General features: G+C 36.2%; 1 protein-coding gene across 5 annotated transcripts in view; it reads left to right on the forward strand.

Annotated features, from left to right (window-relative positions):
* The window catches only part of ATP6V1A (ATPase H+ transporting V1 subunit A), a 65,369-nt gene that overhangs the window by 47,154 nt on the left and 3,660 nt on the right, over positions 1 to 14,555 (forward strand). For all 5 annotated transcript variants that reach the window (XM_025477319.3, XM_025477329.3, XM_049105179.1 and 2 more), the window contains exons 9-14: positions 2,343 to 2,465; positions 2,560 to 2,674; positions 3,288 to 3,351; positions 5,054 to 5,257; positions 11,123 to 11,217; positions 12,674 to 12,845. In XM_025477319.3, coding sequence (XP_025333104.1) covers positions 2,343 to 2,465; positions 2,560 to 2,674; positions 3,288 to 3,351; positions 5,054 to 5,257; positions 11,123 to 11,217; positions 12,674 to 12,845 — 773 coding nt within the window. The remainder of the gene's footprint in view (positions 1 to 2,342; positions 2,466 to 2,559; positions 2,675 to 3,287; positions 3,352 to 5,053; positions 5,258 to 11,122; positions 11,218 to 12,673; positions 12,846 to 14,555) is intronic.

Here is a 14,555-nt window from a genome sequence, read left to right on the forward strand (position 1 = left end):
GCTAAACATATTCCCTAGTTTTTGATAATAGAGTTTTTATATTTCTCGTTCTCCTTGTTTGATGATTACTTTTATGAGAAGGGAAAAGTGACATATTCATCTACTTATTTTAAAACAGGAAGTTTTCCATAAATAGCTGCACAGCATCCCAGCTATATGGCTACCTCATAACCTATTTAAATAGCATCTTTCTGGTAGACATTTGGATTATTGATAATGGGGGTTTTTTTTGTTTTTTTGTTTTTGTTTTTGTTTTTGATTTTTTTTTTTTTGCTATCACAAACCTTGCATCACAAAACATCCTTATGTGTGTTTTTTATGGTTTCTTTTCATATTTTATGCATGTTTCTTTGTGCATTTGTAAGGTAAGTTTATAGAACTAAAATTTCCAAGCATACAACTATCAATATACATTTTAGATTTTGGTAGCCCTTCGAAAAGGATAAGAGTGAGTAAGAGTTCTATTTCTCTACCTCTTCACCTTTGCTAGGATTTGTAACACTTTCTTAGGATAATTATCAAACACATAGAAATTTGAAAGAACATTACAGTGAACACTCATGTCCTCAGCACCTAGATTTGACAATTAGCATTTTACTGTTTCTGCTTTATTAGATACCTATTCAGTCTGTATTTCTTTCAGTGGGCTAGCACCTTTCCTATCTGTATTAACCACTTGAAAACTATTTTCTGCTATGTTCCTTTTAGACAGGAGTGCCTTTTCATACTGATTTATAAAAGCCCTTTGAAATTGGTCTTTTATCTGTCATGAGTTGCCAGTGTTTTCCTAGTTTGTTCATCTTTTGATTTTGTCTGAGGTGTTTTTGTTTTTGTTTTTTTTAACTGGTAGGCACTGATATTGTTAGGTCTGTGGAACTCCTTTGAAGCTTACTCATGTGTATCCGTCTCTTCCACCATGTCCTTCTAATACACAAGCATTAATGAACATCACAGAGACTGAAAATGCAGCCATGCTTGTGTAGAAGAGGACCTGATCCTATCATCAGATCGAAAAGTGTCATGACAAATGTGTTTTTTTAAGCCTTAATAATAAGTGATATTTTTTGAAGACTTTGTTTATGGAATCATTTTTAAGAAGCCACAGATATCAGTATTTCTTATTCTGAAAGATGTAATGGGATAAATAGTAAAGTGCTGAAGTTTTGAGCACTGTTTAGTTTTACTTATATAAACCTCTGTTTCTTTACTGGTAAATAAAAAATGTGTTAGATTCTGGGACTCTTACAATGTATTAACAACTATGATTTTCTAATATCTTAGAGTTGCATAGTACTTTGTACTTTTCAGAGGACATTTATATATATCATTTCATCTGATATGTACAGGTAGACAGAACAAGAGTTACACACTGGGAAATGAAGCTAGTTTGCTGAGGTTAATGTCAGAATAGGAAATAGAACCCAGAACTTCCTTTTGTATATTAGTTTCTTCTACGTGGTTTATCATAAGTGATTCTGATTTATCAGAACCTGATATGCACAGCAGAATAATCTGGATAATTAAGATATTACTCAGGTTAATGAAATTTGTTACTTTTGAAAAATAGTTTTTAGTATATGTATGTGTGATATGTAGATAAAAGCTCCAGTGGAGGGGATCCCTGGGTGGTGCAGCGGTTTGGCGCCTGCCTTTGGCCCAGGGCGCGATCCTGGAGACCCGGGATCGAATCCCACATTGGGCTCCCGGTGCATGGAGCCTCCTTCTCCCTCTGCCTATGTCTCTGCCTCTCTCTCTGACTATCATAAAAAAAAAAAAAAAAAAAAACTCCAGTGGAAATTAATTTCAGACTTAATTTTCTAAGCAAAGAATAGGGAAAATATCTTTTCTTACTTTTTAAAATCTATATTATATTAGAATAGGCTATGGCTATAAATAAATCCAAACTTGTCATTGCTCAATAATATGTTTTTTTTTTTAAGAGGTCAGGGGACACTTTTTTTATTGTCAGTCTGGGCTGAGACCCAAGCTGAAAAGTACTCTTCTATTTTCAGCTCATGACTCCCAGGACTCCTGGGAGTCCTCTTTATCTCAGTAAGCCAAAAGGAATAAAAAGCATGGAAGGATGTGTGGCTTGCCTAATGATGGAACTCATTACTTTGACTTTCATTTGATCGGCTAGAAGTCAGTTACATGGTCATCTAATAGTAAGGAGGCCAGGAAACATAATTCAGCTGTGTGCACAAAAAAAGGGAGAACAGATTTTGGTGAACAACTAGCAGTCTACCTCATGTACCTATTCCTTTAAAGTTTTCGTAGGAGGGGTGACAAAGTCAAGATTCTACATTGTAGAATTTTAACTTGTGATACTCTTCCCAATTTAGGAATTACGCTGTCAGAATATTTCCGTGACATGGGTTATCACGTCAGTATGATGGCTGACTCTACCTCTAGATGGGCAGAGGCCCTTAGAGAAATCTCTGGTCGCTTAGCTGAAATGCCTGCAGGTGAGTTTTTGTATTGCTTATCATGTAAGAAGGTTGATAGTATTTTTAGGACTGGCTTAGAACCTCTCTTAAATTTCTTTTTGTTTTTTTTCAGATAGTGGATATCCTGCATATCTTGGTGCCCGTCTGGCCTCTTTCTATGAGCGAGCAGGCAGGGTAAAATGTCTTGGAAATCCTGAAAGAGAAGGAAGTGTCAGCATTGTAGGAGCGTAAGCACATAAACTTTTTCCTTTTCAAAATAAAAATTAAAAGTCATTTATTTTAAAGAGAAAAAATTTAGTTTCCTCTGAGGGTAGTGGTTCTTAACCAAGATTGGACTCCAGGGTCATTCAGAGAGCTCTTTACAATGTAATTGTGTAGGTTTTTTCTGCATATTATGGTTATTTAGCTTCACTGGTTTATTATATTTAAGTCACAATATCTTAAGAATAACTTAGAAAATTATAGACATTAAGATAAGGTTATATCATGGTAAAAACACAGTAAAGATCCATGATCACTACATAAAGCCCCTTTGTTCTTAGAGCTTTTTCTTCCTTCCTGTTTCATCTTTTGATTAGAATCACAAAACTGATTCTCTCATTTCTCATACTAGAAGGCATTTTGTAGTTACTGTTGTTATTTGCAACTTAGGACTTATTTTTATCAGTATTTGTTCGGTGAGTTTTTCTTATTTCTAAAGTTTAGTTCTGAAGTTCTAAAAGTTAGTTCTAAAGTTAACAATAAAATAATATTAAAATATTGACTCTCAAACAATTTTTTTTTTTTCATATACCAGTTACTTGAACTTTCTAATGAGTTTTTTTTTCCTTTTAAATTTAGAGTCTCTCCGCCTGGTGGTGATTTTTCTGATCCAGTTACATCTGCTACTCTTGGTATTGTTCAGGTATATCTTTTCCTAGTGTAGTCAACTTCTGACCTTTCCCTCCCTGCTTCTTCTCTAATGTTATCTAAATCATCGTGAAGTATTTAATTTATTCACTAAAGAGTAAGCAGTAGGAAAATTTGTTTTAGGAATATTCTTGTCACTGAGAGCTTAGCTCTTTGTGTAAGATTTAGAACAAACCTAATTTCTGTAAGTGGAAAATACATCAGGAATAGCAAAGTTTTATTAGTGTTAGAATAATACTACCCTTTAGGTGAGAGTAGCCCCTAGTTGCAAAAACAAATAGGCCTAAAGATGCATAATGGCAAAAACTCAGTAGAAGTTTCTTTTTTCTTGTAGTATGGTCTAAAGCATCTTTTTTCTCGTAGTATGGTCTAAAGCAGATGATCGTGTCAGAGGGCAGCTTTTTTCCGCTAATAATTCAGAGACCAGGGTTCCTTCCAGCTTGGGGCTCCACAGTCGCTTAGCCTGGTAACTGTTTGTGTCTGGCTAGCCTGAGGGAAACTGTGGAGAAGGCACACCCACTCTGAACTCTTGGCTCAGATGCAGTCACCCCACTCACTCTGTTGGCCACACCCAGATGAAAGCAAAACTGCAAAATGGAGTTTCTGCCTACACAGCTGCTTCCCAGCCGCAAGGCATGAGTTGTAGTGGATAGCTTGTCAACTGGTCATCAGAAGAAGCCTAAATGAAGGATGTATGCAAATTAGGGCTATAGTAAAGAAAATAAACGTTGATGTATTCATATAACTCTCACATTTTGAGTTTAAATTGCAGAGAAAGGGGGAGCAAAGTTAAGAATGTATAAAATATATGTGAATGGCCTCAGAAAAATGACTGTTAAGATCCTATTGGATTGGCCCTTAAGGAATTGAATTTAGTCAGAATGTTTCATGATGTATGACCAAAGTGAAGAATCCATTCTATCTCAGTAAGCATTTTCTGATTCCTCTGTTTATATTGCAACATAATAAATCTTCAGCAGAGCCCATTAATTTTCTTCTTACTATCAGATTTACCACACTATTAAGGAAATTCAGATACAATTTGAATTTGATTTATTTTTTTTTATTTTTTATTTTTTTAAACTTATTTTTATTTATTTATGATAGACATAGAGAGAGAGAGAGGCAGAGACGCAGGCAGAGGAGAGGGAGAAGCAGGCTCCCTGCCAGGAGCCCCATGCGGGACTTGATCCCGGGTCTCCAGGATCGCCCCTGGGCCAAAGGCAGGCACCAAACCGCTGAGCCACCCAGGGATCCCTGAATTTGATTTATAGATAGTATCCATCCTGAAATTAAAAGGAATATATTTTTTAATATTTTAAGTTTTATTCTATTTCAATTATATGTGGGATATACTAAAAAGATTGATAATTTGACCCAAAAATTACAGAATTGTATACTTAGGACAAACAAATATACTTCAATTTTGGGACTCCTGGGTGGCTCAGCAGTTGAACGTCTGTCTGCCTTTGACTCAGGGCATGATCCCAGAGTCTCAGGATTGAGTCCCATATCAGACTCCCTGCATGGAAGCCTGCTTCTCTCTCTGCCTGTGTCTCTGCCTCTCTCTCTCTCTCTCTCTCTCTATGTGTTTCTCATGAATAAATAAAATCTTAAAAAAGAAAAACAAAACTTTTTTTTACTGCTTTTTATTTAAGAAAAAATCATTGTATATGTTTGTTTTCTTTTTAAATCAGGTGTTTTGGGGCTTAGATAAGAAACTAGCTCAACGTAAGCATTTCCCCTCTGTCAACTGGCTAATCAGCTATAGCAAGTACACGCGTGCTTTGGATGAGTACTATGACAAACACTTCACAGAATTTGTTCCTCTGAGGACCAAAGCTAAGGAGATTCTGCAGGAAGAAGAAGACCTGGCAGAAATTGTACAACTTGTGGGAAAGGTGAGTGGTTAAGTCCCATGGAGGACAGATCTGTCAGTTATGCTGATATGTTGTACCTTGGACGTGCAGATTCTTGCCTAGCAAAATAAGTACTTATTGAATATTTTTTGAACTAAAGAAGTTTAGCTTATCTTTTATTCAGCAGATATTTGAAGGTCCTATTTATGTTCTAAAGTTGGAAAGATGATTATTGTTTTGATTATTGTTGAGTAACAAACCACTCCTAATATTTAGTGGTTTGAGTAGTGTTTTACTGCTTCTACTTTTGGGTTTGATGGACTGTTGGAATTCTTGACTCAGGCCCTTCATACAGTTGCAATCATATGGTGGCTGGAGTCATCTGAAATTTTCTTCCCTCATATGTTTAGTGCCTGGGCTAAGATGATTAGAACACCTAGGCCTTGGCTGGGCATTTCTCTCTCTATGTAGTGTCTCCATGTAGCAGTGTAGGGCTCTCAGAGTGTTTAAAGAGAAATGGAAACCAACAGCCTCTTAAGCCTGGGCCCCAAAACTAGTATATCACTTCTATCTTATATTCTGATCAAAGCAGCCACAGAGCTTGCCCAGATTCCAGAAGAGGGGCTTGTACTTCAAAATGGTCAATCAAAAGGACTAACTATAAATTGTTAGGACCTTTGTATTCTTTTTGATCCTTTGTAGCACTTTGCATGGTCCCAGTTATATTGTAGATGAGAAAGAAACACTTGATTTATTTTTATTTCTTGAAATAAAATATACCCATCACCAACCAAATTAGAGGTGGCATGGTTTAGATCTATTATATTTTTTCAGGAGCACTGGGGCTAAAAATCAAAAAGGTTGGATGCCAGTTTCTTTAATAATTAGCTGTGTGACCTTAAACAAGTGACTTACATTCTTGTCTGTGTCTTGATGATTCACAGGAGGATGGTGTTAATAGATTTAACCAGAGTACATTCCAAAACCAAATGACTTCTCAGCTAGTATGCAGTGGCTAGTCAGGACCTCAGAGTTCTTGATCTGGTTCTGTTCTTTTTATTATATCTTATAAAGTCACCTCTTAATTCTTTTTTTTTTTAATTTATTCATGAGAGAGACAGAGAGAGAGGCAGAGACAGGCAGAGGGAGAAGGAGGCTCTCTGTGGGGAGCCCTATGTGAGACTCGATTCCAGGACTCCGGAATCACGCCCTGAGCCAAAGGCAGAAATGCTCAACCACTGAGCCACCCAGGCGTTCCACCTCTTAAACTCTTTTTCCACAAATGATAGTATTATTAGATTGCTAGCACATGTTAAATACTCATTTTCTATAAATGAGTACTGTGGCCCTAGTTAAGAGGAACTAGAAACAGAAGATCTCCAGAACCAGACAAAGACAATATAAGACCAAAAGATCTCAGGCTAATTTGGTTTATGAATGTAGGTATCAAAATCCTAAATGAAATGCTACTATTTACTAGGTTCTGCAGGGTATTAAAAAGAATAAAATATCATGAGCAAGTAAAGTTTATCTCAGGAATGCAAATATGATTCAACACTGAAAATCAATTATTGTAACTCACCAATGTAATATAATGGGAAAAGGATATCTGAACTAATATGGAAGAAGTATTTGAAGTTCATCATTTATTTACAGTTGTTTGGTTTTATTTTTTCTCTTGAGAGAGAGAGAGAGAGAACAAGAGTGAGTGGGAGGTACGGCAGGGGGCAGAAGGAAAGGGAGAGAATCCCAAGCAGGCTCCATGGTCAGTGAGGACCCCAATGCAGGGCTCAATTCCACAACCCTGAGATCATGACCCAAGCTGAAATCAAGAGTCCAACACTTAACCAACTGAGCCACCCAGGTGCCCCACTTATTTATAGTTTTGAAAATCTCTTAGCAAACATGGAATAGAAAGGAACTTCCTTAATTTGTTAAAAGTAACTTACTAAAACCTAGGGAAGGCATTTTACTTAGTGGAGAATTTTCTGATCGTTCTGTTTACAAATCAAAATGCCTACTATCACTGCTTGTGTTCAATAGTATCAGGGGGCCTAACCAATGATATAAGAAAAGAAAGAGATTAAAATACCATTATTTGTAGATAATGTGTTCATATGACAAGAAAAATAACAGAGAAACAATTTGAACTAATAAGGGGGTTCTAGATTTAAGATAAATGTAAAAAATCAAGAGAATTTCTCTATATTTGCAATACCTGTTAGAAAATAAAAATAAAGTGTCCACAATGGTAACAAAAGCTAGACTGTAGGAATAATTTTAAAAATATATATTATTTTTTGGGCACTTGGGTGGCTCAGTCAGTTAAGTCTCTGACTCTTTATTTTGGCTCAGGTCATGATCTCAGGGTCATGAGGTCAAGCCCTGCGTCAGGCTCTGCGCTGGGCACAGAGCCTGCCTAAGATTCTTCCTCTTCCTTTCTTTCTGCCACCTACCACCCCCCACACACACACTTTTTACAGCTTTTTCTCTTAAAAATAAATTATTTCTTCTATGGAAAACATTTTAAAACTAATAAATGAAACAAAATCTGAAAACAGACAATCCAAGCTCTTACAGCACTTAAGTCTATAATTTTGATGTGATGTCAATCCAATTTCCAGTTGCAGCTTCTGAACAAATTAGCAATGCTTCAAAAATTCATTTGCTGTCACAAAGAATTAAGCTTTTAAAAAAGAATAGTAAAAAGGGAGCTTTTACTCTTTTGGATATCAATATAAAACCACTGTAATAAAAATGTGTTATTGATGAAATAAATAGATCAGTAAAACAAAGCAGAAATGTACTCATGTACATATAGACCTTTCACATTGCAAAGATAGTATCACAGTTCAAGTGAGGGGAGGATGGATTGGATTGTTTTAGTCAGTGATGATGGAAAACTATTTACTGTGGCGCCTGGGTGGCTCAGTTGGTTAAGCATCTGCCTTCAGCTCAAGTCATATCGAGGTACTGGGATGGAGCCCTGCATCAGGCTCCCTGCTTGGCAGGGAGTCTGCTTCTCCCTTTGCCTCTGCCTCTACTCATGCTCTCTCTTCCTCTCTTTCTCAAATAGATAAAGTCTTTAAAGAAAAAAAAAAACTGTTTACTAGGGAAAAAATAAAAATGCATTATTATCTAATTCCACACAAAATATCTAAATTCCACACAAAAAATAAAAATGCATTATTATCTAATTCCACACAAAAATAGACTCCAGATTAACAATTTAAGTGTGAAAGATAAGACTTTCAAGTTAATAGAAAACAAATGTTAAGATGATGTTTTTGTTATCTGGTTGAAAAAAGGACTTTATAAACAAACCCTCATATGCACCAGCAATAAAACCAACAAAAAAAGGTTTTGATTACGTCAAAAGCAAAGATTTTGTTTTGTTCAGCAAAGGCCTACTATGTATAGAGGTAACAAAACAGATGACTGGGAGGGAGTTTGTAACATCTAAAAGTGGTAAACTGATATCGAACAGGTACAGAGAACTATAAGTTAACAAGAATACTGGAACTCCAACAGACATATGGGCAAAGGAAGGAGCAGGAAAGATTATAGAAGAGGAAACACAAAAGATTAACAAGCCTGTGGAGAAAGGCTCAAACAGTAACGAGATATCATGTTATACCAGTTAAAATGGCAAATATCAGAACGCTGGATAATGCCAAGTCACGTGAGGATAGAGGAACAGTGTACTCTGAGTAGGAGTGTCTGTCATCTGGTGCTGGCATTGTGGATAGCAGTGTCAGAACTTGCTTGTATACCCTCAGACTTAGTGGCTCTGTTACCAGATATTTATCTCAAAAGAAATTCCCAAACAGGTCCTTAACTAGACATGCTTGTGGTGGCAGGGAGGAAATCTCAGTGCCCGTTAATGGGTGCAAAGATGAAAAATAAAAATAAGGAAGTTGTTGGGGTATCTGGCTCAATCGGTTGGGCGTCTGACTCAATGTCAACTGGGGTCATGATCTCAGGATCGTGGGATCCAGTCCTGCGTTGGGCTCCATGCTGGTTGTAGAGCCTGCTTAGAATTGTCTCTTTCCCTCTGCTCCTCCATGTCCCTCAGTGCTGTCTCTACAAAAAAAAAAAAAAAAGAGAGAGAGAGAGAGAAGTTGCATACCATGGAGAATGAGGTATGCAAGACCTGGAAGCCAACTGTGGCTCACGGCAACATGCATGGATCTGAAAAAGTGCCAAAGACGCAAATATGACTGCCTTACATAGTTTAGAATACTAATACAAAATAAAATACACATTTCACATCAATCTTTGCACATAAAAGGATAAACACAGAACACATTTTAATACCTAACTATGGTTGAAGAGGGGATTAGAGAGAAGAGAGATTTTAAAAACATGAAAAAGAAGATCTGATCCTTACCTCTAAGAAGCTTAGTTGCAGAGAAATGACAGAAGACTGTGGTTAACTTACTGAGCCTGTGCCTTTGCCATAATTTCCTTCTTTTTTTTTTTTTTTAAAGATTTTATTTATTCATGAGACAGACATGCACAGTGGCAGAGACATAGGCAGAGGAAGAATCAGGATCCCAGCAGGGGGCCTGATGGAGAACTCAATCCCAGGACACTGGGATCACAACCTGAGCTGAAGGCCGATGCCCAACCACTGAACCATCCAGGTGCCCCTTTGCCATGATTTCCAACAAATCTTTACCTGTTAAGCTGATTAGGGTGATTGCCAAAGTTAAAGCTTTTGAGACAGTGATTTTTTTTTAAAGATTTATTTATTTATTCATGAGAGATACACACACACAGAGAGAGGCAGAGACACAGGCAGAGGGAGAAGCAGGCTTCATGCCAGGAGCCCAATGTGGGACTCGATCCCTGGACTCCAGGATCGCGCCCTGGGCCAAAGGCAGGCATCAAACCGCTGAGCCACCCAGGGATCCCCGAGACAGTGATATTTAAAGAAGCTCTAACAGCAATTCCAATAAAGTACCTCTCAGACATAGATAAGCGCATGCTTGCTATACTTTGCATTTACATAGTTTCTTCTTTTAAAAGATTTTATTTTTAAGTAATCTTTACCCCCAACATGGGGCTTGAACTCAACCTTGAGATCAAGAGTTGCACACTCCACTGCTAAACTAATCCAGCCAGGCACCCCATGCATGTACATAGTTCCAAACCGCATGTGATTTTTTTTTTTAATTAATTGCTTATGGGATGTCGGGGTTTTGGGTTTTTTTTTAAACAAACTCAAGACTCAGAATTCAAATAGTTAAGCTAGCAAGACAGGATGTGAAGAAATTGTTTCAAAAAAAACATTATTTGTTATATCCATGTTCATAGTAGCATAGTATTCACAATGGCTAAGAGGTAGCAGCAATCCAGCTGTCTTTTGATTAATGAATGGATAAGAAAAATGCATGTATATGTATATGTATATGTATATGTGATGGGCTATTATCAAGTCTTAAAAAGAGAGGAAAATTCTAACACATGCTTTAACATGGATGAACCTTGAGGACATTGTGTCAGGTGATATAAAGCAATACCAAAAAGACAAATGCTATATGATTCCATCTGAATTAGTCACATTCATAGAAACAGAAAGTAGAATTGTGGTTACCAGGGTCTGGGAGAGGAGGAAAAGGAGAACTACTATTTAATGGGTATAGAGTTTCAGATTTGCAAGAACAATTAGAGAAATCTGTTGTGAATATACTAAGCACTACTGAACTACACTCAAAAAGGTAAGATGAAAAACTTAGGTTGTATGTTTTTACCACAATAAAAAAATCAACAAGCAGTTATAAAGTGAATTTGTTAACTATAGATGATTGTGTGTTGATTATATAGTTTTTGCCTGCTCAATTGATTGTAATCACTGGTCCCACATTATAGAAGTTGATTTCTAAAAATATATTTTTCTTCTAGGCTTCTCTAGCAGAAACAGATAAAATCACTCTGGAAGTAGCAAAACTTATCAAAGATGATTTCTTACAACAAAATGGATATACTCCTTATGACAGGTGACCTATCTTGATTTTCTTTTTTTGTTTGAGGATTTTCTGTTGAGTTTTGAAGAAAAAGCTGCCTCCTTTTTTTTTCTCAGACACAACTCTGAGATATATAGGTTTATTTTGTATGTTCATAGCAAACATCTAACTATCTGTCTCCCTATCTTGATTTTGCTCATTTGTACAGTGATGACTGTATTGTCACTCATTATCCAGCCATCTTTAATTAGATTGTGGCATAGTGTGTGGAGCCCGGGGATCATTGCCTCCTTCAGATGCTTTTCTCACTACCTGTTAAAACTGCCCATGCCTCTTCTACTCTTTTCCTAAGTAATTATGTCCTACTTTCCTGTTCCACTTCCCAATAGTCCTAGTATCTTTCTTTCCACTGTAGTCTCTGTTAGACATCCCACTTGTGTCTACTACTGCTGTGGTTCACTTAAAGCCTCCATTTCTTTTAAACTTCATTAATTTGAGCCCTTTCATTGTAGGCTAGCTTTTCTCCCTCAAATCATATTTGGATTGAAGAGGGAACTGAACAAATAGGAAGATTACTAGAATGTAGGACAAGCAGAAAATATGACAATATAATCAGTAAGCCTCAAAAATCTCTTATCAGGGGGCACCCGGGTGGCTCAACAGTTAAGCATCTGCTTTCCACTCAGGTCATGATCCTGGAGTTCTGGGATCAAGCTTCTCCCTCTCTGTTTGCCTACTTGTACTCTCTCGCTCTGTCAAGAAAATAAATAAAAATCTTAAAAAAAAGTATCAGGAACTTAAGAAGCTCTGGCTACCCATACAAAGATAACTCAACCAGGGGAAAATTCTTTGGAAAGTGAAGTACAGAATGTGCATGAAATTGTGTATGCAAGTGTGTTTAAATGTGTCAGAAAGTTAGTAAGCATGCATGTGATCCAAGTTGAATATTAACTTTTGTGTCCTCATTGTTAAAAGGTATGGGTAAAATGAAAACGAACTCATTAGTGGAGGGACTACTATTCACTTTAGGAAAAGGCAGTTTTCTGTTTTTCTATTACTCATTAAACCTTAACCCCACTTGACAGGGAGTCTTTGGAACTCAGTTATTTTACCATTTGGGTTGTTACTCCTTTAACTGCACTGTACAGGAACAGACCCTCAGAGAGTTGTTAGATTATAGCAGTATTGTTTGATTGTTCTTCCTCTGATTATTTTACTAGATAAAAATAAATATCACTCTTAAAGTAAATAAACAAATATCTCTCCATCTATCTGTCCACTCCATATTCCATCTCTGCCCAGAAACTCAGGTTAAATCTTTGTTAGTCTTTTCCGCTTTTTTTTCCCATTCATTATTATCATCCAATAAATCTAAGTAGTCTGCATATTTATATAAAGAAGCTGATGCTCTGATATTTTATAGATGGAAGTATGAACCTGGTTTGGATTTTATTTTTATTAATTATTTTGGTTTTCATTTATACCCTAGGTTCTGTCCATTCTACAAGACAGTCGGGATGCTGTCCAACATGATTGCATTTTATGATATGGCCCGTAGAGCTGTTGAAACCACTGCACAGAGTGACAATAAGATCACATGGTCCATTATCCGTGAGCACATGGGGGAGATCCTCTATAAACTTTCCTCCATGAAATTCAAGGTATGTTTTGTTCCTACTTACCTTTTTTTACTGGGAAATATTCCTTTTTATTTTTTTTAACTCTTTACCAACAGTGTATTTATTCACAAACCTGGTGTGTTGAACTTGGGTTTATCATTTTCACACATGCTCAGGTTATGTAGAATCAGAGCAGACCACAAATTTATGTTCAAATAGAGTTCTGGAGATAAAAATTATAGTATGTCATGTCTAAAATAAATGCTGACATGTTTTCCCTTTTGTCTTAACTGTGGGCAATTTAGAGCTAAAATCATGGCTGAGCAGCAATTACTTTTCCTCACGTACCTATTACCATTTTACCTCCATGCTCATCTGAAATGACTGCTTCGGTTTACTTCTGAGTATCCTATTACACATCATATTTTTCCCCCATTATTACATCATTTCTAACTTTTAGGTGGATTCTCTCTCTCTCTTTTTTTTTTTTTTTTGAAGTATACAACATATAGATGATTTAATGAAATCATCAGTAGAAACTCCAACATGTAAGATTTTTTTAAAAATATTTGGTCAGTTGGGTTGTATTTAATTATCAAAGTCACGACATCCAAGTATATTTACCAATCACCTAATGAGAAACTGAGAAGGATTCTCTGCGTGTATATGTAGTGTTTGTTTACACTATAGGGTGAAAGTAAATCTGTAAAAATAGACACTCACTGTATCAAGAATTTTAAAATATTCACACTCTTTGAGTCCTGTCATTCCAATTCAAAACATACAACCCAAGGAAATGATTAGAGATTTTTTTTAGTTGAAGTATAGTTGGCACACAATAATCAGAGATTTTTGATATGAATATATGTAATAGATTATTTATTAAACTTCTTAAATGTCATTCAGGAGTGAAAGTCAACAGAACATTATGGCATGTACATTTTAGCAAGAATATTATGAAGACATTAATAGTGTTTTTTCAAAGAAAAATCCAAAGATATGGGGATATCAGATATCTGAAAAAATCAGGTTGCAAAAAAACTCCTTATGTAACTTGATCCAAATTTTATTTTTAAAAATTGTACATTCATTTGGATAAAGAAAATGTGATGTACACATACAGTGGAGTATTATTCAACCATATAAAAAAATAATGAAATCTTGCCACTTGCAACATGTATGGATCTAGAGAATATAATGTTTAGTGAAATAAGTTAGATGAAGGCAAATACCATATGGTTTCACTCATGTGGAATTTAAGAAACAAAACAAATGAGCAAGGGAAAAAGAGACAAACCAAAAAACAGACTCTTATAGAGAACAAACTGGTAGTTGCCAGAGCAGAGATGGCTGGGGGGATGGGTAAAATAGGTGAGGGGGACTGGGGCACCTGGGCGGTTCAGTCGGGTAAGTGTCTGATTCTTGATTTCAGGTCAGGTCATGGTCTCAGGGTCGTTAGATCAAGCCCACATCGGGCTCTGCACTGAGCATGGAATCTGCTTGAGATTCTCTCACTTCTTCTGCCCCTCCCCCTGCTTGTGCTCAATAAATAAATAAATAAATAAATAAATAAATAAATAAATAAATCTATTTTAAAAAGAGAGTCCACTGTTATAATGAACACTGAGTAATGTATAGAATTGTTGAATCACTATACTGCACACTTAAAACTTATACAATACTGTGTATTAATCATACTGAAATAAAAATTTTAAAGTTTTTTTTTTTTTTTTAAATTTTAGAGAGAGAGAG

The sequence above is a fragment of the Canis lupus genome, chromosome 33 (assembly GCF_003254725.2).
Source record: "Canis lupus dingo isolate Sandy chromosome 33, ASM325472v2, whole genome shotgun sequence".
NCBI classification, from domain to species: Eukaryota; Metazoa; Chordata; class Mammalia; order Carnivora; family Canidae; genus Canis; species Canis lupus.